Consider the following 27982-nt stretch of genomic DNA (forward strand, 5'->3'; position numbering starts at 1 on the left):
GGTCATATGTCTACAGACCCTCATGATCCAAACCCATGCAATAACACCATCAGACCCTAGAATATCGGGGATGCATGGTGAAGTGAGGCATAGATAGGCACGAGGGTCTCGTGTTTGATGTCCAAGGCTCACTACACAGAAAGACGGGCGACATAGAAGATATTTCCATATAGACTGTTTGTGGAATCAATACATGAAGAAATTATTGGCCTTCTGGACTCATGAGATGATTATCCTCCCGCCATTGGTGGACGTCTTCTCCGCAGGAGATTAAAGGCTGCAATGGTGGAAAAGTCATAAAATATTACACTGTGTGAAGAGGCTCTCGTAACTAAAGGTCTGACATCACCAAGTGACTACAGAATGTTTTATTAATTAATTGTATCAGGAGATAACGGGGGAAGCTACATGAGATCATCCCCATCTTCATTCATTCAAACACAGAATACAGAAGCCTTCACAACTTAGAAAACAGACATTTCTGACCCCAGAAGACACAAGCTTTGCCGCAAAACTTTAGATAAACGTATGATCTTCTCTGATATCGACTCCACAAATGACCCCAAGTGCATGTGATCAATCATGAGATGAAACCAGAAGTAATAAAAAGTCACCAGAAGTAAGAGAAATTGTGGCTGTATGAAGTGTGACGGAGAAATTGGGGCGACTCCTCTCCTCTGAGGTTACAATGTATCAGTCCAATGTGTCGTCACGGAATAGGAGATTTCTCTGTTGGACAGAATCTTCCATTGAGTGATGAGATGTAACCTCACCCGGTCAGAGAGATGCGTCACATTCTTATGGATTTTTATGTTTCTCTTTCCAACGTTGGACATATATCCTTCATCAATATATTCCGGGATTTGTGAGTCCTCAGGGCCGACAGCTGGGGCGAGCCGTAAGAAGGACGTGATGAGAGGAGGTGACAGAACTGGGCCAAGAAGATCCGCTCTGGGTCAGGCAAGTAACGGCTGAAAGACCAAAGAAAACTAGATGATATTATTTGAGAATATATTGTTATTGGCACTGGTACAAGAGTATAATGGAGCACATTTGGCTTCTTTATCATGTTAGCTCACATGTTACTTTATATTTGTGTTTTACCTCTCTCTCATGCTCCCCGTATCCCTTCTGCTGTCCCATTTGTGTTTGTTTGATGTGTGGCCTGGTGCCGGCCGTCTCTCGTGACCGTGACGTGGGCGGAGGAGGGGATGCGAGGGGTTTGAGGTTCAGGATGGGCGCGTGTGCACAAACAAAATACTTGATAGGTTGCCGGCCGGTCATGTGACCTTTAACAGCACAATATTTATACTGGACAGCTGCCACACTGAAGCCACGCCCCTGAGGAAGCGGTAACAATGCCAAGCGTGCATCGAGGAACGTGGCCGTGGTCTTGTCAGGATCTACACAAACTATGGGTGATCCTCTTGCCAATAACTGACCCTTTTTCTATTACATGTATGGCGTGCAGCATATACAGTGATACTTTATGTTCCACTGTTCTTTCATTGGAATATTTTCTCCTTTACTATATACTGAACATAGGAGTATCAGATGACATGGATGACTATTACGGATCCTTTTCATAGCTGAGCTTATTTTGCTGCACACATATTGTTACCTTTTTTTCCTGGCCAATTCTCCGGCCTCCTTTTTTTACCTATGGATCAAACCCCATTGTACCCATATAAATTTTACACTGTTCATATATTTTTCTGTATATTTTGTAATATGAATAAAATCTTTATATTTTTTAGCATATTTGGACTCTGTGTTAATCAGATTTTAGGGGTTGCCTGTGTTATGTACAGGATGAGGAGGGGACACGTCGGAGGCAGTGAGCGGAGCCTCGCCTACTCCAGGTTCTGCTCCGGCAGGGTGATACGTCATGTGTGATGTCATCAGATGAATGATGCGTCACAGTGATATCAGAAATCATGGTGGTTCTCATGGCTGCCGCGGTCATGTGACGTCCCTGCAAGGTCTACACTACGGAGCAGCAGAACCTGGACCCGGGGACCCAAAGCGAGAAGATTACAGAGGTTTTATCACTTGTCAAGGGGACCGAGAGGTTATAAAGATGCCAAATGTTATCCTCCACTGCCATCGCGGAGGAGACTGAGCGACTCGCTGAATGTAAACATTTCATCTAGATTTTGATGTATATGTTTATGGCGTGCTCGCACTTTCCTTACGTCTGACATTTCCGGCCCCAGACGTCGCCCTTTCTGATCACATTATTCCACTATACTATCCGTTACCTCATCCAGCTCGCCTGGTCCTCTTCTTCTGTAAGGCTAGAAAGAACAGAGATTTTAGACATTTTGTCTTGATGAAAAGGTCTCTGGAGTAAACTGGGCCAAGAGATGAAGAGCAATGTTCTCTGGTCCGAGCCTGACCTCCATATTAGTCTTAGTGTACCCGACTTTAGTGAGATGAATAATGATGGATTATTGGCCGCGCTCAGCCCGCCCTCTCCAATAAGCTCCACCCACTTCAAGAAGTTGGCGGAACTGGGCAGAAACATTGTAAAGAAAAGACCATAATTAGGTTGCACAAAATATTTTCTAAGTGGCAATTTTTCAAGCAGTTTTACAACAGAAAACTAGAAAAAGAACAAAGAACTGCTCGACGGATCCGAGCCCCAGACGTGTAACCTTATTACTATGGAACGTGTGTGACCCCACACACTGTAATCCCCCCATATACAAATAAGTATTGGACATGTCACCAGTTTTCTAAAGCTGCCATTGTCATGAAATTCTCACAGGATGTCGGTCACAACCCATCCAATCCACGGAGGCTAAGAAATCACTATAGATGTCCATATATTATATGTAATAATGGGAAATGACACAGGGAAACATATTGAACACTAGAAGAAGAAAAAGAGGAGCAAAAAGCCCTAGAAAGTCCTGTCACTGGATGAAATCTATCAGTAATTAGAAAGCAATCGTGTCACTTAGAGACAAATTACATCTGCTGGTTCACCTGATGACTATAAATGGGGTCTTATTACCAATGGGCCACACAAGAAACATCTCATGATGGGGAAATCTAGTGAGCTGTCTCAAGACCTTCACAACATTACTGTTGCAAAATACACTTATGGCTTTGGTTATAGAAGAATTTATAAACTGCGGCCATAATCCGGAAGTGAAAAGAACATAATTTCACCATAATCTGGCCATGACCAGATGCTCCCCGCAAGACTTCGCCATAAACTGGCCATGACCAGGTGCTCCCTGCAAGACTTCACCATAAACCAGAAATGACCAGGTGCTCCCTACAAGATTTCACCATAAACCAACCACGAGCAGCTACTACGGGCAAGGTTTCACCATAAACCAGCCACAACCAGGTGTTCCCCAGAAGATTTCACCATAAACCGACCACAACCAGGGGCTTTCTGCAAAATTTCGCCATAAACCAACCACAACCAGGTGCTCCCCGCAAGATTTCAGAAAGAGGCCTGCAAAGAATTATCAGAAGAGTTGTCCAAAAGCCAAGGACACCTGTGGAGAGCCATAGAAAGACCTGGAATCAACAGGTACAATTGTTTCACAGAAAACTGTAAGTAATGCACTCACCCTCCATGGCCTGTATGCACTCTCACCACGCAACCTCCATGGCCTGTATGCACGCTCACCACACAAGACTCCATTGCTAAGTAAAAAGCATGTTCAAGCACGTTTACAGTTTGCTCAACAACATTTAGACAAGTCTGTGAAATACTGGGAGAATATAGTCTGGCCACATGAGACCAAAATTGTACTCTTTGGATGCCATAATACACATCATATTTGGAGGTCAAAAGGCACTGAACAGCACCTCAAAAACACCATACCAACAGTAAAGTTTGGAGGTTGGAACATCATGGTGTGGGGCTGTTTTTCAGCATACGGCACTGGCAAACTTCTTTTCAGAGAAGGAAGGATGAATAGCCAAATTACTGGGACATTATTGATAATAATAATAATAATATAATAATAATTTTATTTATATAGCGCCAACATATTCCGCAGCGCTTTACAACTTATAGAGGGGACTTATACAGACAATAGACATTACAGCATAACAGAAATCACAGTTCAAAACAGATACCAGGAGGAATGAGGGCCCTGCTGCTCGCAAGCTTACAATCTATGAGGAAAAGGGGAGACACAAGAGGTGGATGGTAACAATTGCTTTAGTTATTTGGACCAGCCATAGTGTAAGGCTCGGGTGTTCATGTAAAGCTGCATGAACCAGTTAACAGCCTAAGTATGTAACAGTACAGACACAGAGGCTATTAACTGCATAAAGTGTATGAGAACATGATGGAGGAACGTGATTATGTTGTTGTTTTTTATTAATAGGCCACACAGGGATAATTAGGTTAATGCGTTGAGGCGGTAGGCCAATCTGAACAAATGAGTTTTTAGTGCACGCTTAAAACTGTGGGGATTGGGGATTAATTGTATTAACCTAGGTAGTGCATTCCAAAGAATCGGCGCCGCACGTGTAAAGTCTTGGAGACGGGAGTGGGAGGTTCTGATTATTGAGGATGCTAACCTGAGGTCATTAGCAGAGCGGAGGGCACGGGTAGGTTGGTAGACTGAGACCAGAGAGGAGATGTAGGGTGGTGCTGAGCCATGGAGTGCTTTGTGGATGAGGGTAGTAGTTTTGTACTGGATTCTGGATTGGATGGGTAGCCAGTGTAATGACTGGCACAAGGTAGAGGCATCGGTGTAACGGTTGGCGAGGAATATGATCCTGGCAGCAGCATTCAGGACAGATTGGAGCGGGGAGAGTCTGGTAAAAGGTAGGCCAATTAGTAGAGAGTTACAATAGTCCAGACGAGAATGAATAAGTGAGACAGTAAGAGTTTTTGCAGAGTCGAAAGTAAGAAAAGGGCGAATTCTGGAAATGTTTTTGAGATGCAGATAAGAAGAGCGAGCCAGTGATCGGATGTGGGGGGTGAATGAAAGCTCGGAATCAAGGATGACTCCAAGGCAGCGGGCATGTTGCTTTGGAGTAATGGTGGAACCGCACACAGAGATGGCAATGTCGGGCAAAGGTAGGTTTGTAGAGGGAGAGAACACGAGGAGTTCAGTTTTTGACAGGTTCAGTTTCAGATAGAGGGAGGACATGATGTTAGAGACAGCGGTAAGACAATCACTGGTGTTTTCTAAAAAGGTCGGCGTGATAACAGGAGAAGAGGTATATAATTGGGTGTCGTCAGCATAGAGATGGTACTGGAAACCAAATCTACTGATTGTTTGTCCAATAGGGGCAGTATACAAAGAGAAGAGGAGGGGGCCTAGGACTGATCCTTGAGGAACCCCAACAGTAAGGGGAAGGTGAGAGGAGGAGGAACCAGCAAAACAAACAGTGAAGGATCGGCCAGAGAGATAGGAGGAGAACCAAGAGAGAACGGTGTCCTTGAGGCCGATGGAGCGGAGCATAGTGAGGAGGAGCTGATGATCCACAGTGTCGAATGCTGCAGAGAGATCCAAGAGAATTAGCATGGAATAGTGACCATTAGATTTAGCTGTTAGTAGGTCATTAGAGACTTTAGTGAGGGCAGTTTCAGTAGAGTGTAAAGAGCGGAAACCAGATTGAAGAGGGTCGAGAAGAGAATTATCTGAGAGATAGCGGGTAAGACGGGAGTGGACCAGGCGTTCCAGGAGTTTAGAGATGAAGGGAAGATTAGAGACAGGTCTATAATTAGCGGCACAATTTTGATCGAGGGAGGGCTTTTTAAGTAGTGGATGTATGATGGCATGCTTAAATGAGGAGGGAAAAATACCGGAAGTGAGGGAAAGGTTGAATATTTTTGTTAGGTGAGAGGTGACAGCCGGGGAAAGGGACTGGAGGAGATGCGACGGAATGGGGTCGCTGGTGCAAGTGGTCGGGCGAGAAGATGCAAGGAGCCTGCTTACTTCTTCTTCTGTAACTGGTTCAAAGTCAGAGAGTGAACTAGATGCAGTGGGGGAGGGAGGACAGTGCTTGGTATGAAGAGATTGGGAAATGATTTCCTGTCGAATGTGGTCAATTTTTTCTTTGAAGTAATTGGCCAGATCGTCAGCGTGGAGATCTGTGGTTGGGGCCTGCTCTCTTGGGTTGAGTAGGGACCGGAAAGTGTCAAAGAGACGTTTAGGGTTATTGGACAGCGAGGTGATGAGGGTGTTGAAATAGGTTTGTTCGGAGAGGTGAAGGGCAGAGTTGTATGTTTTTAACATGAACTTATAATGGATGAAATCTTCGGGCAGATTAGATTTTCTCCACAGACGTTCGGCGCACCTGGAGCACCGCTGCAGGAAACGTGTTTGCAGCGTGTGCCACGGTTGTCGCCGTCTGTGCCGAGTTGTTCTATGTATAGGAGGTGCAGCTTCTTCCAGGGCACTTTGCAGGGTTTCATTGTAATGCTTCAGAGCAGAATCAGGACAAGAGATGGAGGAGATTGGGGCCAATGAAGACTGCAAGTTCTTCATAAGTTTCTGGGTGTTAATGGCCTGTATGTTTCTATAAGTGTGGAAAGTGGGGATGACCTGAGCGGGATGGCAGTTCTTGATAGAGAATGAAAGAAGGTTGTGGTCAGAGAGCGGGAGAGGGGAGTTTGTGAAATCATCCAGTGAGCAAAGCCGGGAGAAGACCAAATCAAGGGAGTTTCCATCATCATGTGTTGGAGAGTTAGTATGCTGCGAGAGGCCGAAAGAGGAGGTTAGAGATAAAAGGTGAGAAGCAGATGGGGAGAGGGGAGAAGCAATTGGGATATTGAAATCATCCATGATGAGGGTGGGGGTGTCATAAGAGAGAAAGTGTGGAAGCCAGGTGGCAAAATGATCCAGGAACTGGTGAGAGGGGCCGGGAGGACGATACACCACCGCCACTCGCATGGAGAAGGGGACGTAGAGTCTGACAGCATGGACCTCAAAGGAAGGGAATACAAGTGAGGGTACTTGGGGGATAACTTGGAAGGTACATTTGGGTGAAAGGAGCAGACCAACGCCTCCACCTGCTCTGTTGTCTGATCTTGGGGTATGAGAAAAGTGTAGTCCACCAAATGAGAGAGCAGCAGCAGCGGTGGTGTCTGACTGCTGGATCCAGGTTTCAGTAAGAGCCAGGAGATTAAGAGAGTTAGAAAGGAAGAAGTCATGAATGAAGGAGAGTTTATTACACACAGAGCGAGAATTCCAAAGAGCACAATTGAAAGAGACAGAAGGCATGCATGGGCTATTAATAAGGTTAGAGGGGTTTCTGGGTGTAGCAGTTGGAAGGTTTGACTGGCTATAAAACTGGCTATTGATAAAAACCTGTTGCCATCTACCAGGGTGATGAAGATGAAACTCAGGTGGACATTTCACAAGACAATGATCACAAACCCACAGCTAAGGAAACTCTGAATTGGTTTCAGAAAAGGAAAATAAAGCTGCTACAAAGGCCGAGCCGATCACCGGACCGGAATCCAAGAGAAAATATATGGAAGGAACTAAAGCTCTGAGTTCATAGAAGGAGCCAAGGAAGCTTCAGGATGTGAAGATGTTTTTATGTGAAAGACTAGGCCAAAATCACACGTGAGCAATGCCTGCAACTAGTTTCTGCATGCAGGAGGCATCTTGAAGCTTCATCACCAACATACATGTATGAACTATTAAATAAATTTCATTAAGCCAGTTCAATACTTTTTTGCTGTGTCATTTCCCATTATTACCCATAACTTAATTTATGGACATCTTTGGTGATTTCTTTCCTGTGTGGATTTGATGGGTTGTTACCGATATCTGGAGAGAATTTCATGTCAAGATCACCTTTATAAATAGATTTAGTTAGAATATTAGTCACTTGTTCAATGCTTATTTCACCTGCTGTATAACAGTCTGGTGTGTGATCCGGCACGGTGTAATCCCCCATATGTAACGGTGTGATTTAAAAACACAAGTTGGTAATGATGATTTCTTACCACTGCCGTAAATGAGCAAACTGCAGAGATCTGTAAAAAGGAAACACAATGTAACACAGATAATAGTGGACTAACGAGCTGGAAAAGTAACTGTGTAGTAATCATATAGCACAGTGATAGTGAGCTGAACAGGAGACACAGAGGACTAACCACAGAGGAGCCAGGAGAGCCACAGAGGAGGAACAGAGGAGAAGACAATATCTCCATGTAACTCACATTATTATAGACCCAAGCAGCCATAGATTCCTGGAAAGAAGAAATTCAGTTAGACATGGCATCTGGAGCAGGTGGAGAGGTCAGAGCTGACGGAGGGTCATTGTCACATCTACGTCCCCTTCCTTAATGGGAAACTGTTACTCAATGCTGACAAAGACTCGGGCACCACAACCGCACCCCGGCTGCCGCCATGTATACTTCCATGTGTGCTCTTAGCAAGAGACCTGTTAGTCAGGCGGAGCCGGAGAAGCTCCACAACTGTATCTTCTCTGACATCGGAGCATTTCAGAGTGACGTTTCTGGCTGCGGTCATACAGCCGGGCTAAGATTCATGCTGCTCATTGTTGGGCAGCATGAAGCAGGTGACAGGTTCCCTTACGGTCGGTCATACCCATGTGAAAGGTCTATGAGAACACCAGTACTCCCTGCAGATCGAGCCACTGTTACTTGTCGTTATGTTAGGTTCTGGATCTCTTATGATTTGTGGCTTTCTTACGGAATGTAATGGACATTGTCCTGTATTCAAGAGATGGGACAATTCTAGAGAGAGAACACTGCTGACACATAGCCAGGGAATGGTTAACAGCTAGCCGGCCCTGGCAAGAGGAGCAGAAGAGGTTACTCCATAAGTGCTGGTCAGAGTGCGATAGGGAGAGAAGTGAGGACTCGGAGTGAAGAGACCAGACCGCCTAGGTCAGGGAAGGAAGCACAAGTCTGTAATAGAGTCCGATATGTGACGGTGGATCTGGAATAAGGATGGCAAGCCCAGAGGCCCAGAACAGCGAGACAGGAGATAACGTCAGTGGTACGAGGCCAGAGGTGCAGAAGGTAACTGTGGGGTAGTGGAGACCCTGAGACGGCAGGAAACAGGGATAGAGGCTACGTGTAAGCCAAACCTGAAAGTGTTAGTGATAGAATCCTGGACCTACCAGGCCGGGGCATGGAGGCCGCACATCTGCCACCCAGCAGTGGCCACCACCAACCACAGAGTATTCAGATCTGTACTGTTCAGCTCTGCAGCTGCTGAAATCCGTCTGGCGGCACTGCTCTGAGGATGTCCTTAGGGTAGGGTATTAATACCAAACTAGTGGAGCGACCCTTTAACTCCTCAATGTCAGGCCCATTTTTGCCCTCGAGGACAAAGAATTCCAGGAGCCCTAGGACTTTTGTTAGCCAATGTCGCAGTATGACGTCTCTTTATTCTGGGACGAGCTGTATTTGTCAGCGGCAGCTTTCTACGAAACGCATAGTTTATTACACTTTTTGGGAATGGAATGTAAAAATAATTTAGATTTTTTTTTACGCACTGTTCACACTCCAATTGAATTGATGAATTGACCTTATTCTGCAGGTCAATAGGAAAATAAAACCTTATGAATTACTACTTTTACACAAAAAATAATGTTGGAGGGGTTCTCGCTGTATTATGAGTCCGTCACATTCTGCATTGTTATGTGGATAGAGGCGGGTGAGGACCCATTTTGGGCCGGGCGAGCTGTGGTTTTCATTGGTGCCATTATTTTAATACAAACAACTTTTTATTTCATCTTATGTAAGGTTGGATGAGTAAAACCTAGAAATTCTGCTATCGATTTTGTATTTTTTGCTAATAACGTTATAACACACATTTACAGCTTTTCCCTAGAACATCTCTATAATATATATTTTTTTTTTCTTTCACATTCTGTACTTTTTCAGTTTTACATTTCCAGAGCGATCTGAGGGCTTGTACCTTGAGTAACGAGCTGTAATATTAATTGGAGCCATTTTAGAATTTGTACAACTTTGTTTCTTTGTGAGGGGAGATGAACAAAAATGGCAATTTCTTTTAAAATGTATTTCTGTTTTTGCAGTGTTCCCCACGTAGAACAAGTAATGACAGTGTTATAGGAAATGTTGAAGAGGGCATGGCGTTACCAAATATTTATTAGTCCCCTTCATGGACATGAACATATGGTCTTACGATGATTATCTGCATCATCTATTGGGCCGTAGGGGGCGACACCTACAGAGGCGGCAGCACACACCAGGAGGACCCTGGTTCACTGGGAATATAATGAAACCCCTCGGACTGTGCGACCCTGACTCCGCTGAGATGGAAACTTGTCAGCGCCTCTTACATAGATGTCTGGTTGTACTTTGGGTCAACGGCAGAGATAAAAGAGAATCATCCTGGGGCCGAAACAAGCAAAACTTCCAACACAGAAGAGACGGAGTTAGATAAAATGCAGAATTTACAGAGAGTTATTTTAACTCCAGACCTTGCAGATGATTTTCTTACCAAATAATTACACAAATTCACTGTAGTCCAAGACCCTGTAGGAGACAAAGACGAGTCAGAGATTGATGCGCTTATTCTGAAATTTACCCTAAAGGTTTCTCCAGCCAGGAGCCCCATGGTACTAAAATGCGGCAATACTTCACCGTCTACAACCTGCCAGATCCTCAGGAATGACCATTTACCAGCAGAGATGTTGGCCTTGATGTCCTGCAGCTTTTGGCCCAGTAGCTGTGGGTGCCGCTTCTCGTTGCTAGTAACCAGTATCAGGTCTCGGGAGTATATTGTGATATCGGGCTGACCATCCAGAATGCGGCACTTCTCTTGGTAGTCGCTCTTCTCCAGGTCATCCACCAAAACAATCACATTGTCCCTGCCTTAAAGTAAAATAAATGTTCCGATTATTTCCAATAGACCTGAAATCATCAGGAAGATATCTGAATCAGAGCTGGAGCTTGTAGATCTCAGGGTACAATCATTGCCACCACCCAGTGACGTGGGAACAATCACAACCATCACCAGACTCTACCTTTAGAAGAAGACATGTATGTCAGCTCCTCATCATATAAGGAGTCCGTCACATTGATGATGTTGATCCTCCCACGGTTCTTGGTGTGATATAGAATGACGAAGTCACAGTCTTGGACGGCCTCTCGGAAGTGACCCTCGTCCCTGTTGGAGATGTATACGGGCCGGGGCTCTGCCACAAGACCAGTAAACATGGGGGATTTCAAGGCCGTCATCAGCCACTCGTAGTCAACCGTGGCCGAGCGCGAGAAAACCCCAACAACACGAGGGGAGAAAAAGGAGCCACAAATCTGTGTAGGATGGAGAGACGCAGATATAATGGCGGTAATAATAATAATAATGAATAAATGTTACACTTCATCCTTACCAGAGACACCAACATACCGAGTAACGTAAAATGACCCCCAAACATGCAAAAGGGAAGCAGAAGACAGAGACCTGAGGAGAGAAGACCAGCATATGGATGAGTAATGGTGACCACCGAAGTCTGGACACAAACTCCATGTGATGGGGAATATGGGAAGCATGGACATGACCACATCTTACCAGGCAGGAGAAGTAGGACATGATGACCACCGTCCCAGAGCTCTACAGAGAGAAGAAAGACAGAACTTCAATGATGGGAGGCCGAGAACAAACCCCTGACTTATTACTTCCCAGATGTGTCATATGGATAAGTGTAAGAACCATATCCTTACGCTGTTATCACTGGAGACTAAATCATAAGAGGGAACCCAGAACTTCTCCAGAGCTGCCCCATGTGTCATATGGACAAGTGTAAGAACCACATCCTGGTACCGTTATCACCCGAGACTTAATCATAGGAGAGAACCTAGAACTTCTCTAGAGCTGCTCCATGTGTCATATGGACAAGTTGTAAGAATCACATCATGGTACCATTATCTCTGGAGACTAAATCATAGGAGATAACCCAGAGCTTCTGCAGAGCTGCCCCCATTTATCATATGGATAAATGTAAGAACCACATCCTGGTACCATTATCTCTGGAGACTAAATCATAGAAGAGAACCCAAAACTTCTCCAGAGCTGCTCCGTGTATCATATGGATAAATGTAAGAACCACATCCAGTTACTGTTATCACCCGAGACTAAATCATAGGAGAGAACCCTGAACTTCTCCAGAGCTGCCCCATGTGTCATATGGACAAGCGTAAGAACCACATCCCAGTACCGTTATCATTAGAGACAAAATCATAGGAGAGAGCCCAGAACTTCTCCAGAGCTGTCCTATGTGTCATATGGACAAGTGTAAGAACCACATCCTGGCACTGTTGAAATCTGGATGAGGGACGGCCCGAGGATGAGGGGTACAACAGCAATCAGCAGACTCGCACAAAGATTAGATAATATAATATGAATATTTACTAACCAGTTTCTAAAGGATGGAAGGGAAACAGTGTATAAGTAACAGATACAATGACAGCAGTTACTATCGATAACACTAAGAGAATACACAGATACAGTAACAGATACAATGACAGCAGTTACTATCGATAACGCTAAGAGTATACACAGATACAGTAACAGATACAATGACGGCAGTTACTATCGATAACGCTAAGAGTATACACAGATACAGTAACAGATACAGTGACAGCAGTTACTATCGATAATGCTAAGAGTATACACAGATACAGTAACAGATACAATGACAGCAGTTACTATCGATAACACTAAGAGTATACACAGATACAGTAACAGATACAATGACGGCAGTTACTATCGATAAAACTAAGAGAATACACAGATACAGTAACAGATTCAATGACAGCAGTTACTATCGATAACGCTAAGAGTATACACAGATACAGTAACAGATTCAATGACAGCAGTTACTATCGATAACGCTAAGAGTATACACAGATACAGTAACAGATACAATGACAGCAGTTACTATCGATAACGCTAAGAGTATACACAGATACAGTAACAGATACAATGACAGCAGTTACTATCGATAATGCTAAGAGTATACACAGATACAGTAACAGATACAATGACGGCAGTTACTATCGATAAAACTAAGAGAATACACAGATACAGTAACAGATTCAATGACAGCAGTTACTATCGATAACGCTAAGAGTATACACAGATACAGTAACAGATTCAATGACAGCAGTTGCTATCGATAACGCTAAGAGTATACACAGATACAGTAACAGATACAAAGACAGCAGTTACTATCGATAACGCTAAGAGTATACACAGATACAGTAACAGATACAATGACAGCAGTTACTATCGATAACACTAAGAGTATACACAGATACAGTAACAGATACAATGACGGCAGTTACTATCGATAAAACTAAGAGAATACACAGATACAGTAACAGATTCAGTGACAGCAGTTACTATCGATAACGCTAAGAGTATACACAGATACAGTAACAGATTCAATGACAGCAGTTACTATCGATAACACTAAGAGTATACACAGATACAGTAACAGATTCAATGACAGCAGTTACTATCGATAACACTAAGAATATACGCAGATACAGTAACAGATTCAATGACAGCAGTTACTATCGATAACACTAAGAGTATACACAGATACGGTAACACAAACAATGACAGCAGTAACTATCGATAAAACTAAGAGAATACACAGATATAGTAACAGATTCAATGACAGCAGTTACTATCGATAAAACTAAGAGAATACACAGATACAGTAACAGATTCAATGATGGCAGTTACTATCGATAACGCAAAGAGTATACACAGATACAGTAACAGATTCAATGACAGCAGTTACTATCGATAACACTGAGAATATACACAGATACAGTAACAGATACAATGACAGCAGTTACTATCGATAACACTAAGAGTATACACAGATACGGTAACACAAACAATGACAGCAGTAACTATCGATAACACTAAGGGTATACACAGATACAGTAACAGATACAATGACAGCAGTTACTATCGATAACACTAAGAGTGTATACAGATACAGTAACAGATATAATGACAGCAGTTACTATCGATAACACTAAGAATATACACAGATACAGTAACAGATACAATGACGGCAGTTACTATCGATAACACTAAGGGTACTGTCACATTCTGCAACTTTCCAACGATCACGACTAGCGATACGACCTGGCCGTGATCGTTGGAAAGTCGTTGTGTGGTCGCTGGGGAGCTGTCACACAGAGAGCTCTCCAGCGACCAACGATGCCGAAGGCCCCGGGTAACCAGGGTAAACATCGGGTTACTAAGCGCAGGGCCGCGCTTAGTAACCCGATGTTTACCGTGGTTACCAGCGTAAAAGTAAAAAAAAACAAACACTACATACTCACATTCCGGTGTCCTTCAGGTCCCTTGCCGTCTGCTTCCCACACTGACTGAGTGCCGCCGTAAAGTGAAAGCAGAGCACAGCGGTAACGTCACTACTGTGCTGTGCCACTGCCTTACGGCCGGCAGTCAGTCAGTGCGGGAAGCAGACGGCTAGGGACCTGAAAGACACCGGAATGTGAGTATGTACTGTTTGTTTTTTTTTACTTTTACGCTGGTAACCATGGTAAACATCGGGTTACTAAGCGCGGCCCTGCGCTTAGTAACCCGATGTTTACCCTGGTTACAAGCGAACGCATCGCTGGATCGCTGTCACACACAACGATCCAGCGATGACAGCGGGAGATCCAGCGACGAAAGAAAGTTCCAAACGATCTGCTACGACGTACGATTCTCAGCAGGGTCCCTGATCGCTGCTGCGTGTCAGACACAGCGATATCGTATGGATATCCCTGGAACGTCACGGATCATACCGTCGTAGCGATCAAAGTGCCACTGTGTGACAGTACCCTAAGAGTATACACAGATGCAGTAACAGATACAATGACAGCAGTTACTATCGATAACACTAAGAGTATACACAGATACAGATAAAATGACAGAAGTTACTATCGATAACGCTAAGAGTATACACAGATACAGTAACAGATACAATGACAGCAGTTACTATCGATAACACTAAAGGCCCCGTCTCACATAGCGAGATCGCTGCTGAGTCACTAGTTTTGTGACGCAACAGCGACCTCAGTAGCGATCTCGCTATGTGTGACACGTACCAGCGATCAGGCCCCTGCTGTGAGATCGCTGGTCGTGTCGGAATGGCCTGGACCGTTTTTTGGTCGTTGAGGTCCCGCTGACATCGCTGAATCGGTGTGTGTGACACCGATCCAGCGATGTCTTCACTGGTAACCAGGGTAAACATCGGGTTACTAAGCGCAGGGCCGCGCTTAGTAACCCGATGTTTACACCCTGGTTACCAGCGTAAATGTAAAAAAAAACAAACAGTACATACTCACCTTTCGGTGTCCGTCAGGTCCCTTGCCGTCTGCTTCCTGCTCTGACTGAGTGCCGCCGTACAGTGAGAGCGCAGCACAGCAGTGACGTCACCGCTGCGCTCTGCTCTCACTGTACGGCGGCTCAGTCAGAGCAGGAAGTAGACGGCAAGGGACCTGACGGACACCGAAAGGCGAGTATGTACTGTTTGGTTTTTTTTGGTAACCAGGGTAAACATCCGGTTACTAAGCGCGGCCCTGCGCTTAGTAACCCGATGTTTACCCTGGTTACCCGGGTGCTGCAGGGGGACTTCGGCATCGTTGAAGACAGTTTCAACGATGCCGAAGTCGTTCCCCTGATCGTTGGTCGCTGGAGAGAGCTGTCTGTGTGACAGCTCCCCAGCGACCACACAGCGACTTACCAACGATCACGGCCAGGTCGTATCGCTGGTCGTAATCGTTGGTAAATCGCTATGTGAGACGGGGCCTTAAGAGTATACACAGATACAGTAACAGATACAATGACAGCAGTTACTATCGATAACACTAAGGGTATACACAGATACAGTAACAGACACAATGACAGCAGTTACTATCGATAACACTAAGAGTATACACAGATACAGTAACAGACACAATGACAGCAGTTACTATCGATAACACTAAGAGTATACACAGATACAGTAACAGATACAATGACAGCAGTTACTATCGATAACACTAAGGGTATACACAGATACAGTAACAGATACAATGACGGCAGTTACTATCGATAACACTAAGAGTATACACAGATACAGTAACAGATACAATGACGGCAGTTACTATCGATAACACTAAGAGCATACACAGATACAGTAACAGATACAATGACGGCAGTTACTATCGATAACACTAAGAGCATACACAGATACAGTAACAGATTCAATGACAGCAGTTACTATCGATAACACTAAGGGTATACACAGATACAGTAACAGATACAATGACGGCAGTTACTATCGATAACACTAAGAGTATACACAGATACAGTAACAGATACAATGACGGCAGTTACTATCGATAACACTAAGAGCATACACAGATACAGTAACAGATACAATGACGGCAGTTACTATCGATAACACTAAGAGCATACACAGATACAGTAACAGAACTAAGTTATATGTGCGCAAGATACAATGTGATTAACCCTTTCAGGGCATAAATCAATAAAAGCCAGCAAGGTAGTAATGGTAATAATAATGTTAAAAATTAACCTTTAATAATAATATTAAAATCTGGTAGAGACAAAAACAACAAACCAACATATAATACACTGAGAACCACCCACTGAGCCCAATTGTTTCTGGTAAATATGGGCGCAAGTTATTGCTTAATCAATTCAAAATTATCCCTTAGAGGGTAACTTTATCTACACTATATTATTTCAAAGCAATATAAGAACAGGTGCTCTTTTTATCATACCAATTCTCACTAAAGCAAATGTGATTGTATCAGATGTTTTCAATAGTCCACAGAGGTCGGATATTACCCTACAGGAACCTTATGTCTGTTACATCTGTGCCACATTGCTAGATATATAGCCGCATGATAATTTCAAAAAAGCAACTGTAAAATGGAACAATCTCACCCGGTTCTCATGTAAGACAGACTCTCCCGGTCTTTGTGAGATGCTCGATACAATTCCTCTGTTGGTCCGTAGATGGGGGATAGATGTGCGCACCATCAAACTTTCAGCCCACCAAGCCGGTATTCAACTCAAGGTAATTGTAACCCCCTGGCCTCCCGACGCGTTTCCTTTCATCATCAGGGGAGGATTCAGAACACTGCCACCTCGGGGAGAAGGTGTTTTCCTCACGGGGAATAAACAACCTTCCTATTTAGATTACTCTTGCGGTCTGCCGCCGCTCATGTCTCCACCATTTATCTAAAATCCCCACCTCTTCATTTCCGGAATCCGGGCTCCACGTGTGTTTCCTCCAAAGGACGCCATATAGAATCAGACATTCACTGCCCGCGTCCCACGTACGCCCCCTTCCTACGTCATCACTGAACGCCTGTGTAAATTTGCGTTCCAGGCGGCTGAGAAATGCCTAACTTCCGGTGTGCAGAACCGGGTGTAACAAAAAATGCTCTCCCCGCTGCAACTTGGAAATCCCGGAACCTCCAATTGGCAATATTTATACCGCTCCTGGAAATAACCCACAGAGCTGTGAACTATCCTCTTTTTAAGGAAAACCGAAAAAGAAGAGAAAAGAAGAGAAAAGGATTCCATATTTATAAACATAGTGCATTAAACTGAAATTATATTTTCATTTTTCAAAATCAATTTTGACATTAATATCAATGTCCTACTACCTCAAAAAGTGAGGGAGGACAAAAGAAAACATGTACTAAATCCGGCTAGGACCCATAAAACACGGCTTGCATGGATATGAAGGAAGAATAGGTACAAGTGTGCAGATACTACAATGCCCCTACTCATTACTCTCTATGCCCTACCTGACTGCGGAGGTTGGCACCCTAATAAACGAGATGGCGCCCCCGCTCACCGGAGGCTAACCCTAACTATCCCTCTAACGCCCTATCTCATAGTGATGAAAGATAGAAAAGACAACTTACTTCTACTAGTACAAATTGCACTTCATTTCTCAGAAATCATGGGAACCGGGATTGTATGCCTTTTATCAAAGCTATACTATAGCCTGCCTACACAGTGGAGGTCGGCACCCTACCAGATACGACAAATATGGTGCCCCCACTCCAACGGCGGCTAAGCCCTATATCACCCTAGCCTAAGAAGTTTACAGCAGTCAGCTCATAAAAAACAGCTAAAGGTGAGGATCTCATTAAGGCCGGTGGGCGATTGTGTCTTTAGGCGATGTATCCACCTAGCTTCACACTGTAAAACCTTCTGATCCCAATCGCCCCCCCTTTTTGGTTTTTCAACTTTGTCGATCCCCATAAATCTCAATTGGGAGTAGTCCCCATTGTGTATGGTGTTAATGTGTCTAGAAAGCGGAGTATCTCTCTTGAGTTCTATATCCCTCAGATGTTCACCTACTCTCCTCCGTAGTTCTCTGATCGTCTTTCCAATGTACTCTAGACCACAACCACAGTCTGCCTTATACACCACTCCCTTTGTCCTACAATTTATGAAATGTCTTATTTCAAATTCCTTTTTAGTGTTATTACTCTCAAAAGATTTGCCTTTTGTCATCACTGGACAGGCCACACATCCACTACAAGTATAGCACCCTTTTAGCTCCTGTGTAAGCCACATTTCCTTTTTTGGTGCCACATAGTGGCTAGATACAAGTCTGTCCTTTAATGATCTCCCTTTTTGGAACGTGATCTTTGGCTGAGGGCCTACCATGTCCCCAATATCCTCATCCATTCTCAGGACTGGCCAATGTCTCTTTAGAATTGATCTTATCCGGTCTGCTCCATTATTGTAGGTAGTAATAAACCTACAGACTTGTGGCTCTGGCTGAGATACCACAGATCTTAGAAGCTGTGTCCGGTCAAGTTTTTTAGTCTCATTAAATGCCTTCTTGAGGATTCCTTGTGGATATCCCCTATTGTGGAACCGTTTACGCAGATCCTCCGCCTGATCCAAAAAGTCAGTCTCCAGGGTACAATTCCGTTTTAGTCGGAGATACTGCCCCTTTGGAATGCCCTTCCTCAAAGGTGCCGGATGATGACTCTCCCATCTGAGGAGGGCATTAGTGGAGGTCGGTTTTCGGTAGACTTTAGTGTTGAGCAAACCACTCGCATCTTTCTGGATAAACAAGTCCAGAAAGGCCAGCTCTGTAGAATGACACTCGAAAGTGAAAAACAAACCCAGGGGATTAATGTTTAATTTTGCCACGAAGGCCCTCAGACTCGACAGATCACCATTCCAAATCACCAGGACATCATCAATATAGCGTGCCCATAACGCTATTTTAGCTGATTCTTCCACAGAATCGTCCCCAAAGACACAATTCTCCTCCCACCAGCCCAGGAGCAGATTGGCATACGAGGGCGCACATGGGCTGCCCATCGCAGTGCCCCTGAGCTGGTGGTAGAAGTGCCCATCAAACAAGAAAAAATTAGTGGTCAGACAAAAGTCCAGTAACCTCAGAACAAATTGGCTGTGTGGCCCAAACTGTCGGCCTCTTGTTTTCAAAAAGGACTCCACAGCCTTTAAACCGTCTTGATGATTAATGGATGAATAGAGGGCCTCCACATCGATACTACACAAGAGAGATGTTGTTTCCACTTGTATGCCCTCTATCCTTCTTAATAAGTCTGTTGAGTCTTTCACAAAAGAATTTAAAGACAAAACAAAGGGTTTTAAAATCTCATCAATGTATACTCCCGCGTGGTGACCAATACTACCAATACCCGAGACTATGGGCCTCCCCTTCAAAGGGTATTGGTAGTATTGGTCACCACGCGGGAGTATACATTGATGAGATTTTAAAACCCTTTGTTTTGTAGTATCGATGTGGAGGCCCTCTATTCATCCATTAATCATCAAGACGGTTTAAAGGCTGTGGAGTCCTTTTTGAAAACAAGAGGCCGACAGTTTGGGCCACACAGCCAATTTGTTCTGAGGTTACTGGACTTTTGTCTGACCACTAATTTTTTCTTGTTTGATGGGCACTTCTACCACCAGCTCAGGGGCACTGCGATGGGCAGCCCATGTGCGCCCTCGTATGCCAATCTGCTCCTGGGCTGGTGGGAGGAGAATTGTGTCTTTGGGGACGATTCTGTGGAAGAATCAGCTAAAATAGCGTTATGGGCACGCTATATTGATGATGTCCTGGTGATTTGGAATGGTGATCTGTCGAGTCTGAGGGCCTTCGTGGCAAAATTAAACATTAATCCCCTGGGTTTGTTTTTCACTTTCGAGTGTCATTCTACAGAGCTGGCCTTTCTGGACTTGTTTATCCAGAAAGATGCGAGTGGTTTGCTCAACACTAAAGTCTACCGAAAACCGACCTCCACTAATGCCCTCCTCAGATGGGAGAGTCATCATCCGGCACCTTTGAGGAAGGGCATTCCAAAGGGGCAGTATCTCCGACTAAAACGGAATTGTACCCTGGAGACTGACTTTTTGGATCAGGCGGAGGATCTGCGTAAACGGTTCCACAATAGGGGATATCCACAAGGAATCCTCAAGAAGGCATTTAATGAGACTAAAAAACTTGACCGGACACAGCTTCTAAGATCTGTGGTATCTCAGCCAGAGCCACAAGTCTGTAGGTTTATTACTACCTACAATAATGGAGCAGACCGGATAAGATAAATTCTAAAGAGACATTGGCCAGTCCTGAGAATGGATGAGGATATTGGGGACATGGTAGGCCCTCAGCCAAAGATCACGTTCCAAAAAGGGAGATCATTAAAGGACAGACTTGTATCTAGCCACTATGTGGCACCAAAAAAGGAAATGTGGCTTACACAGGAGCTAAAAGGGTGCTATACTTGTAGTGGATGTGTGGCCTGTCCAGTGATGACAAAAGGCAAATCTTTTGAGAGTAATAACACTAAAAAGGAATTTGAAATAAGACATTTCATAAATTGTAGGACAAAGGGAGTGGTGTATAAGGCAGACTGTGGTTGTGGTCTAGAGTACATTGGAAAGACGATCAGAGAACTACGGAGGAGAGTAGGTGAACATCTGAGGGATATAGAACTCAAGAGAGATACTCCGCTTTCTAGACACATTAACACCATACACAATGGGGACTACTCCCAATTGAGATTTATGGGGATCGACAAAGTTGAAAAACCAAAAAGGGGGGGCGATTGGGATCAGAAGGTTTTACAGTGTGAAGCTAGGTGGATACATCGCCTAAAGACACAATCGCCCACCGGCCTTAATGAGATCCTCACCTTTAGCTGTTTTTTATGAGCTGACTGCTGTAAACTTCTTAGGCTAGGGTGATATAGGGCTTAGCCGCCGTTGGAGTGGGGGCACCATATTTGTCGTATCTGGTAGGGTGCCGACCTCCACTGTGTAGGCAGGCTATAGTATAGCTTTGATAAAAGGCATACAATCCCGGTTCCCATGATTTCTGAGAAATGAAGTGCAATTTGTACTAGTAGAAGTAAGTTGTCTTTTCTATCTTTCATCACTATGAGATAGGGCGTTAGAGGGATAGTTAGGGTTAGCCTCCGGTGAGCGGGGGCGCCATCTCGTTTATTAGGGTGCCAACCTCCGCAGTCAGGTAGGGCATAGAGAGTAATGAGTAGGGGCATTGTAGTATCTGCACACTTGTACCTATTCTTCCTTCATATCCATGCAAGCCGTGTTTTATGGGTCCTAGCCGGATTTAGTACATGTTTTCTTTTGTCCTCCCTCACTTTTTGAGGTAGTAGGACATTGATATTAATGTCAAAATTGATTTTGAAAAATGAAAATATAATTTCAGTTTAATGCACTATGTTTATAAATATGGAATCCTTTTCTCTTCTTTTCTCTTCTTTTTCGGTTTTCCTTAAAAAGAGGATAGTTCACAGCTCTGTGGGTTATTTCCAGGAGCGGTATAAATATTGCCAATTGGAGGTTCCGGGATTTCCAAGTTGCAGCGGGGAGAGCATTTTTTGTTACACCCGGTTCTGCACACCGGAAGTTAGGCATTTCTCAGCCGCCTGGAACGCAAATTTACACAGGCGTTCAGTGATGACGTAGGAAGGGGGCGTACGTGGGACGCGGGCAGTGAATGTCTGATTCTATATGGCGTCCTTTGGAGGAAACACACGTGGAGCCCGGATTCCGGAAATGAAGAGGTGGGGATTTTAGATAAATGGTGGAGACATGAGCGGCGGCAGACCGCAAGAGTAATCTAAATAGGAAGGTTGTTTATTCCCCGTGAGGAAAACACCTTCTCCCCGAGGTGGCAGTGTTCTGAATCCTCCCCTGATGATGAAAGGAAACGCGTCGGGAGGCCAGGGGGTTACAATTACCTTGAGTTGAATACCGGCTTGGTGGGCTGAAAGTTTGATGGTGCGCACATCTATCCCCCATCTACGGACCAACAGAGGAATTGTATCGAGCATCTCACAAAGACCGGGAGAGTCTGTCTTACATGAGAACCGGGTGAGATTGTTCCATTTTACAGTTGCTTTTTTGAAATTATCATGCGGCTATATATCTAGCAATGTGGCACAGATGTAACAGACATAAGGTTCCTGTAGGGTAATATCCGACCTCTGTGGACTATTGAAAACATCTGATACAATCACATTTGCTTTAGTGAGAATTGGTATGATAAAAAGAGCACCTGTTCTTATATTGCTTTGAAATAATATAGTGTAGATAAAGTTACCCTCTAAGGGATAATTTTGAATTGATTAAGCAATAACTTGCGCCCATATTTACCAGAAACAATTGGGCTCAGTGGGTGGTTCTCAGTGTATTATATGTTGGTTTGTTGTTTTTGTCTCTACCAGATTTTAATATTATTATTAAAGGTTAATTTTTAACATTATTATTACCATTACTACCTTGCTGGCAGCTAATTTTTGGATTGGTAGAATTTTTCATTACATAAATCAATAAAACAACAGTATTGTGCATCACTGATGTGACCGCTCACCAAACCATCCGGATTATCATGGGACTTGGACATGGATTATCGTTGGAAAGGTGTGCACAACTTTTATTTTTTATTTTTATTTTTGGGTGATTAAATGGGTAAAAGAGGGTTGGGGAGTTTTGTTTCAAATAAAGTACTTTACTCTGTGTCTTTGTTACTTTTGACTATGGGGTTAACAATGGAGGTGTCTAATAGACCCCTCTCTATTACTAACCCCAGGGCTTGATGTCTGATAGACCCCTCTCCATTACTAACCCCAGGGCTTGATGTCTAATAGACTCCTCTCCATTACTAACCCCAGAGCTTGATGTCTGATAGACCCCTCTCCATTACTGACCCCAGAGCTTGATGTCTGATAGACTCCTCTCCATTACTAACCCCAGGGCTTGATGTCTGATAGACCCCTCTCTATTACTAACCCCAGGGCTTGATGTCTGATAGACCCCTCTCCATTACTGACCCCAGAGCTTGATGTCTGATAGACCCCTCTCTATTACTAACCCCAGGGCTTGATGTCTGATAGACCCCTCTCCATTACTGACCCCAGGGCTTGATGTCTGATAGACCCCTCTCCATTACTGACCCCAGGGCTTGATGTCTGATAGACCCCTCTCCATTACTGACCCCAGGGCTTGATGTCTGATAGACCCCTCTCCATTACTAACCCCAGGGCTTGATGTCTGATAGACCCCTCTCCATTACTAACCCCAGGGCTTGATGTCTGATAGACCCCTCTCCATTACTAACCCCAGGGCTTGATGTCTGATAGACCCCTCTCCATTACTAACCCCAGGGCTTGATGTCTGATAGACCCCTCTCCATTACTAACCCCAGGGCTTGATGTCTAATAGACCCCTCTCCATTACTAACCCCAGGGCTTGATGTCTGATAGACCCCTCTCCATTACTAACCCCAGAGCTTGATGTCTGATAGACCCCTCTCCATTACTAACCCCAGGGCTTGATGTCTAATAGACTCCTCTCCATTACTAACCCCAGAGCTTGATGTCTGATAGACCCCTCTCCATTACTGACCCCAGAGCTTGATGTCTGATAGACTCCTCTCCATTACTAACCCCAGGGCTTGATGTCTGATAGACCCCTCTCCATTACTGACCCCAGGGCTTGATGTCTGATAGACCCCTCTCCATTACTGACCCCAGGGCTTGATGTCTGATAGACCCCTCTCCATTACTGACCCCAGGGCTTGATGTCTGATAGACCCCTCTCCATTACTAACCCCAGGGCTTGATGTCTGATAGACCCCTCTCCATTACTGACCCCAGGGCTTGATGTCTGATAGACCCCTCTCCATTACTGACCCCAGGGCTTGATGTCTCATAGACACCTCTCCATTACTAACCCCAGGGCTTGATGTCTGATAGACCCTTCTCCATTACTAACCCCAGGGCTTGATGTCTGATAGACTCATCTCCATTACTGACCCCAGGGCTTGGTATCAGTGAACAAAAAACAGCTGACATCAATCCCAAAACTATTACCCCACTTGCCAGTGCACCAGGGTAAGTGGGAAGAGTTGGGCAAAGCACCAGAATTGGTGCATCTAATGCGCCTTTTCTAGGACGGCTGTGGGCTGCTATTTTTAGGCTGGGGGGGGGCAAATATTCATGGCCTTTTGCCAGTCTGAGAAAACCAGTCCCCAGCTTTAGTTTAGATGGTTATCAAAAATGGGGGGACCCCACACTGTTTTTTGCAATTATTTACCCTCAGGTCCGCACATCATTACATTCTATCCTTGGGGCCAAACTCCTGCTTTCTAGCTCCTCCCTGCTCCAGTGGTCAGCACAGTGCTACAGGAGCTTCTCACTAAATTAGAATAATATCCAAAAGTGAATTTATTTCAGTTCTTCAATACAAAAAGTGAATCTCCTAAATTACACACAGAGTGATCTATTTCATGTGTTTATTTCTGTTAATGTTGATGATTATGGCTTACAGCCAATGAAAACCCAATAGTCATTATCTCAGCAAATTAGAATAATTAACAATAATCACCTGTAAAGGCTCCTAAGCGTTTATAAAGGTCCTTTAGTCTGTTTCAGTAGCTCCACAATCATGGGGAAGACTGCTGACTAGTGTTGAGCGATACCGTCCGATACTTGAAAGTATCGGTATCGGAAAGTATCGGCCGATACCGGCAAAGTATCGGATCCAATCCGATACCGATACCCGATACCAATACAAGTCAATGGGACTCAAGTATCGGACGGTATTCCTGATGGTTCCCAGGGTCTGAAGGAGAGGAAACTCTCCTTCAGGCCCTGGGAACCATATTAATGTGTAAAAGAAAGAATTAAAATAAAAAATATTGCTATACTCACCTCTCCGAGGGAACCGGCAGCGTTGTTTGCTTAAAATTCGCGCTTTTCTTTCCTTACGTGAAGTCCCGGCTTTGTGATTGGTTGCGTCGCAGTCACATGGGCGACGCAACCAATCACAGCAAGCCGTGACGTAATTTCAGGCCCTTAAGGATTTTAAAATTACGTCCCGGCTTTGTGATTGGTTGCGTCGCAGTCACATGGGCGACGCAACCAATCACAAGCCGTGACGTCACGGGAGGCTGGACACGCGCGCATTTTAAAATGCGCGCTTGTCCAGCCTCCCGTGACGTCCCGGCTTGTGATTGGGTGCGTCGCCCATGTGACTGCGACGCAACCAATCACAAAGCCGGGACGTAATTTTAAAATCCTTAAGGGCCTGAAATTACGTCACGGCTTGCTGTGATTGGTTGCGTCGCCCATGTGACTGCGACGCAACCAATCACAAGCCGGGACTTCACGTAAAGGAAAGAAAAGCGCGAATTTTAAACAAAGAACGCTGCCGCTTCCCTCGGTAAGGTGCAGGCTGCGTCGGAGAGGTGAGTATAGCAATATTTTTTATTTTAATTCTCTCTTTTACACATTTTTACATTAATGTTGTTTCGATACCGATACCCGATACCACAAAAGTATCGGATCTCGGTATCGGAATTCCGATACCCGCAAGTATCGGCCGATACCCGATACTTGCGGTATCGGAATGCTCAACACTACTGCTGACCTGACAGATGTCCAGAAGGTGTCACTGACACACCCCACAAGAGGGGAAGCCACAAAAGGTCATTGGTGAAGAAGCCGGCTGTTCACACAGTGCTGGATCCAAGAATATTAATGGGAAGTGGAGTGGAAGGAAAAGTGTGGTAGGAAAAGGAGCACAAGCAACCGGGATAACCGCAGCCTGGAAAGGATTGTTAAGAAAATTCAGTAATGTGGGGGAGATTCACAAGGAGCGGACTGCTGCTGGAGTCATTGCTTCACCACACACAGACGTGTCCAGGACATGGGCTACAAGTGTCACATTCCTTGTGTCCGGCCACTCATGACCAATAGACAACGCCAGAAGCCTCTTACCTGGGCCAAGGAGAAAAAGAACCGGACTGTTGTCAGTGGTCCAAGGTCCCAGAGTCTGGAGGAAGAGTGGAGAGGCCACAATCCAAGCTGCTGGAGGTCTAGTGTGAAGTCTCCACAATCAGTGATGGTTTGGGGAGCCATGTCATCTGCTGGTGTAGGTCCACTGTGTTTTATCAACACCAAAGTCAGTGCAGTCATCTACCAGGAGATTCTAGAGCACTTCATGCTTCCCTCTGCCGACAAGCTTTATGGAGATGGAAATGTCATTCTCCAGCAGGACTTGGCTCCTGTCCACACTGACAAAAGTACCAATACCTGGTGTAAAAACAACAGTATCACTGGGCTTGATTGGCAGCAAACGCCCCTGACCTTAACCCCATAGAGAATCTATGGAGTATTGTCAAGAGGAAGATGAGACACCAGAGCCAACAATGCAGACGAGCTGAAGGCTGCTATCAAAGCAACCTGGGCTTCCATAACCCCTCAGCAGTGCCACAGGCTGATCGCCTCCATGCCACGCCGCATTGATGCAGTAATTAATGCACAAGGAGCCGCGACCAAGTACTGAGGGCATTTACTGATCATATATTTCAGTAGAGAACATTTCAGATTTTACAATCATTTTTCCAGCTGATGTTATAAAGTATTCTAATTTATTGAGATAATGACTTTTGGGTTTTCATTGGCTGTAAGCCATAATCATCAACATTAAGGGTATGTTTCCACGTTCAGGAAACGCTGCATTTTTGACGCTGCGTTTTTCCGCAGCGTCAAAAACGCAGCGTCCAGATGTTACAGCATAGTGGAGGGGATTTCATGAAATCCAGACTCCACTATGCGTTAAAAAACGCATGCGTTTTTGCCGCGAAAACGCATGCGTGGTGCGTTTTTTCAGAATGCAGCATGTTGCTACTATGAGCAAAACACGCAGGAACACCGCAGGTGACCTGTCAGTGACCTCAGGTGCAGTTTTGGTCAGGATTTTACCTGCATAAAATCCTGACCAAAGCCTGAAGCAAAACTGAACGTGGAAACATACCCTTACAGAAATAATCACGTGAAATAGATCACTCTGTGTGTAATGACTCTATAGAATACAGGAGATTCACTTTTTGTATTGAAGAACTGAAATAAATTCACTTTTTGATGATATTCTAATTTTGTGAGAAGCTCCTGTATAGGGGAGCATGGTGGGTCAGTTTTTAGCACTGTACTATATAAAGGGCAGCACATTGGCTCGGTAGTTAGCATTTTAGTATAAATAGGGGAGCACGGCGGCTCAGTGGTCAGCACAGTACTATGTACAGTATATATAGGGGAGCACAGTGGCTCAATGGTTAGCACTGTACTACATATAGGGGTGCACGGCGGCTCAGTGGTCAGCACAGTGCTATACATAGGGGAGCATGGCGGCTCAGGGGAAAATAAATATGTATCACTACATATAATGACCCCCGGTTACAGGAGAGGACGGAGTAAAGCTGAATGCAAAAGCTGAGATAAGAGGAACAGCATGAAGTCCCTTACTGAGGTCCGTGAGATGTTCGGTCTGGAGACCCCCGGCCCGTCCGGACACCGTGGTCTGTGCTCTAATCACGAATGTCCCATGTGTGAACCGGCCACAAAGACCGATGTCCATCACATCCCAGACCTCACCCTGGAAGTCCTCGGCCCAAGAGATCC

General features: G+C 44.7%; 1 protein-coding gene across 3 annotated transcripts; it reads right to left on the reverse strand.

Annotated features, from left to right (window-relative positions):
- Window positions 1-353: 353 nt before the first annotated feature.
- On the reverse strand, window positions 354-27963 carry LOC143785028 (uncharacterized). 3 transcript variants are annotated; one of them, XM_077273677.1, is made up of 10 exons: window positions 26300-26614; window positions 11514-11555; window positions 11352-11405; window positions 10969-11257; window positions 10625-10816; window positions 10443-10477; window positions 8162-8191; window positions 7946-7975; window positions 2262-2297; window positions 354-971 (listed from the first exon to the last, which is right to left on the reverse strand). In XM_077273677.1, the coding sequence occupies exons 1-10, from the start codon at window positions 26495-26497 to the stop codon at window positions 957-959; spliced, it is 921 nt and encodes a 306-aa protein (XP_077129792.1). In that variant the 5' UTR covers window positions 26498-26614; the 3' UTR covers window positions 354-956. The 3 variants fall into 3 exon arrangements, with proteins under 3 accessions (XP_077129792.1, XP_077129793.1, XP_077129791.1); XM_077273678.1 differs by lacking the exon at window positions 26300-26614 and adding an exon at window positions 27827-27963 and having other exon boundaries at window positions 835-971; window positions 2196-2297; window positions 11335-11405; XM_077273676.1 differs by having other exon boundaries at window positions 835-971; window positions 2196-2297; window positions 26300-26512.
- Window positions 27964-27982: the final 19 nt, after the last annotated feature.

This window comes from Ranitomeya variabilis, chromosome 7 (assembly GCF_051348905.1).
Source record: "Ranitomeya variabilis isolate aRanVar5 chromosome 7, aRanVar5.hap1, whole genome shotgun sequence".
Lineage (NCBI taxonomy): Eukaryota > Metazoa > Chordata > Amphibia > Anura > Dendrobatidae > Ranitomeya > Ranitomeya variabilis.